The 2,254-nt window shown below is 36.4% G+C and overlaps 1 protein-coding gene across 1 annotated transcript in view; it reads left to right on the top strand.

Moving 5' to 3' along the window:
* The first annotated feature begins 2,047 nt into the window (after positions 1–2,047).
* The window catches only part of fy (fuzzy planar cell polarity protein-like protein), a 14,173-nt gene continuing 13,966 nt past the window's right edge, over positions 2,048–2,254 (top strand). The window contains exon 1 of the mRNA XM_027354328.2: positions 2,048–2,210. Within this exon, the coding sequence (XP_027210129.2) occupies positions 2,130–2,210 (81 nt within the window). The 5' untranslated portion in view covers positions 2,048–2,129. The remainder of the gene's footprint in view (positions 2,211–2,254) is intronic.

The raw sequence follows: 2,254 nt of genomic DNA, 5'->3' as shown, positions 1-2,254 counted from the left end.
ATGCTGATATTCCTTCTCAGGCAACTAGGCAAATAGTAGCTGACAGTCTCACTCAGACTTTTCTTAGTTACCACTTGAGTACTTTGCTCAGCGGAGTGATATAGGCTGGGATTTGAGTGTAGCGCTCAGTGAAATACTCAGTATTTTGATAAATACTGCCCCTGATGATGATTCAATCGCGGTGCTCTCGGTGGGGCATGAAATTAAATCCTACTAAATCTAAAGAAATAATTGTGAGTCGGTCTCGAACGCAGTTGCCTCAGCATCCAAGTCTGCTGATTAATGGAGTTTAATCACTTCAGTGGATAACCAGAAGCTCTTACAGCTTACATTTGAAGGCATTATTCGCAAGTGCAAGAAAATCTATGAATATGACATTACTCGTTGGTGCTTCTTTTCTTTTATTCTGCCTCATTTTGTTCTCCTGTGTGGTTATCTGCTGAAGATTCGCACTTAAGGCTGCTTGATCGTTCTTTTAATTCCATTAAATTTCTCCTGTCTGACTTAAATTTGGACATGGACATCGTAGAGTTAATGGGGCTCTTTCAGTCTTACACAAAATTGTAACCGACAATTCGCTTTCTCTCTATAATTATTTGCCTGATTTTTATCAACCTGCAAGAATTACCAGATGTTATATGACCCTCAATTTAATGACGTTTGATGTAAGTCGATCGTCTAAAAGTCAGTTTTCTAGATGCTTTTTACTGCTAATTGTAGACTTTGGAATAGATAGATAGCCTTCAGAGATTGTAACTTCTCCGATTCTTGATAAGTTTAAAAGATCAGCTAATATCTTTTTCTTACGTAAATAGCTGACTTTCTATTCTTTCATTCTTTCTTGACTGTGTCTTGACCTGCATTGACACCTTTGGTGATATAAGTCTCGACTTTTTTCAGTTTGGCTCTTTATATAGCTTACTATAATAATAATAATAATAATAATAATGATAATAATAATAATAATAATAATAATATTTGACGTTTGTCTTCAGCAGAATATATAACCGGATCTGTCGATCACACCTGTCTGTGGACACATGAAAAATATTGATTCCATGCGTGTTTTGTCATCGGTATTTCATTTATTTGGTTCTACTACCTCACATGTTTCCAGAAATCAATGAACTGTTCTGAAAATAAGTCAAAACACCAAAATATTTATTCATTTATATATTTCTTTTTTGCCACTGCCTGTCAGAGGTTTTCAGAAATGAAAATCCTGAAACAAGGAATAAAATGATTGCGTACTATGGAAGACAAAAAGAAAAGGTGCTGCTTTACAAAATGTATACAAATTCGATTGTTTTGCTTTGTGACTCGATTTCGACAGTGTGTATTAATTTGTCTGCATTTTGATATATCTCAAAAACACATGAGGTATATTTATTGTTCATTTGAATTCTTGTTTCCTATTAAAAAGTAATCATACAGTGTCTCTAAAGATAAATGTAAGTCATGTAAAGAAATTCAAAAGATGATTTATCTCCCATTTATCAATGTTGCCTTCCGTGTCAATTGTATTGCGTTTTTTAGTGACTCTTTTAAGCCTAGAAATAGACATTATATATTTCTGTATAATCTCATATCATTTTCACATGCGTTTCATTATGAGATAATTTTATATAATCCTTAAATGGCTCAATGAAGTGTATGGCTTGAAATTACTTGAACAAATCGAAGGACTGCAAGAAAATGCATATAAGGCCGCTGCGGATAAAATCTATTACTAAACCAAATAGATAGAAGAGAAAGAAAGAAGAAAAATAGACATAAACAAAAGACTCAGGAGGAAAAGAAAAGAGAAAAGGAAATGGTAAATAAAAAATAGAGATAAAAATAAATGAACGAAAATTAAAGACTTGGAAGGAGAGAAAGCAGATAAATCATTGAGAAATGAGCAATATACTGAGAAAGAAGGAAAGGCGAAAGAAGAAAAAGAAATGGGAAGTAAAGCAAAAGACGAGAAGAAAAAGGGAAGAGTAGAGGAGTACAGTACTCCTTCCGGAGGGAGGAGGGGGGGCAAAGGACAGCGAAGGAGCGAGCGAACGCGTCCAGTGTGGAATCCGTCCAGGTAGTGAGTCCTTGCGAGGGAGGAAGAAAGGAGGGACGTGGGGTTCTTGACAGTCATGGCGTCTTGGACGTTGGTGGGGCTTTGGGCTCCCAGCGGAGTGCCTCTGTTTGTGCGGCATACGGGGCACGGGAAGCCGGTAAGGGGTCTTATCATTGGTATACATGGGGTCTCTTGACTCTT

This window comes from Penaeus vannamei, chromosome 24 (genome assembly GCF_042767895.1).
Source record: "Penaeus vannamei isolate JL-2024 chromosome 24, ASM4276789v1, whole genome shotgun sequence".
Lineage (NCBI taxonomy): Eukaryota > Metazoa > Arthropoda > Malacostraca > Decapoda > Penaeidae > Penaeus > Penaeus vannamei.
The sequence above is the reverse complement of the archived record's forward strand: the minus strand, read 5'-3'. Positions and strand labels throughout refer to the sequence as shown.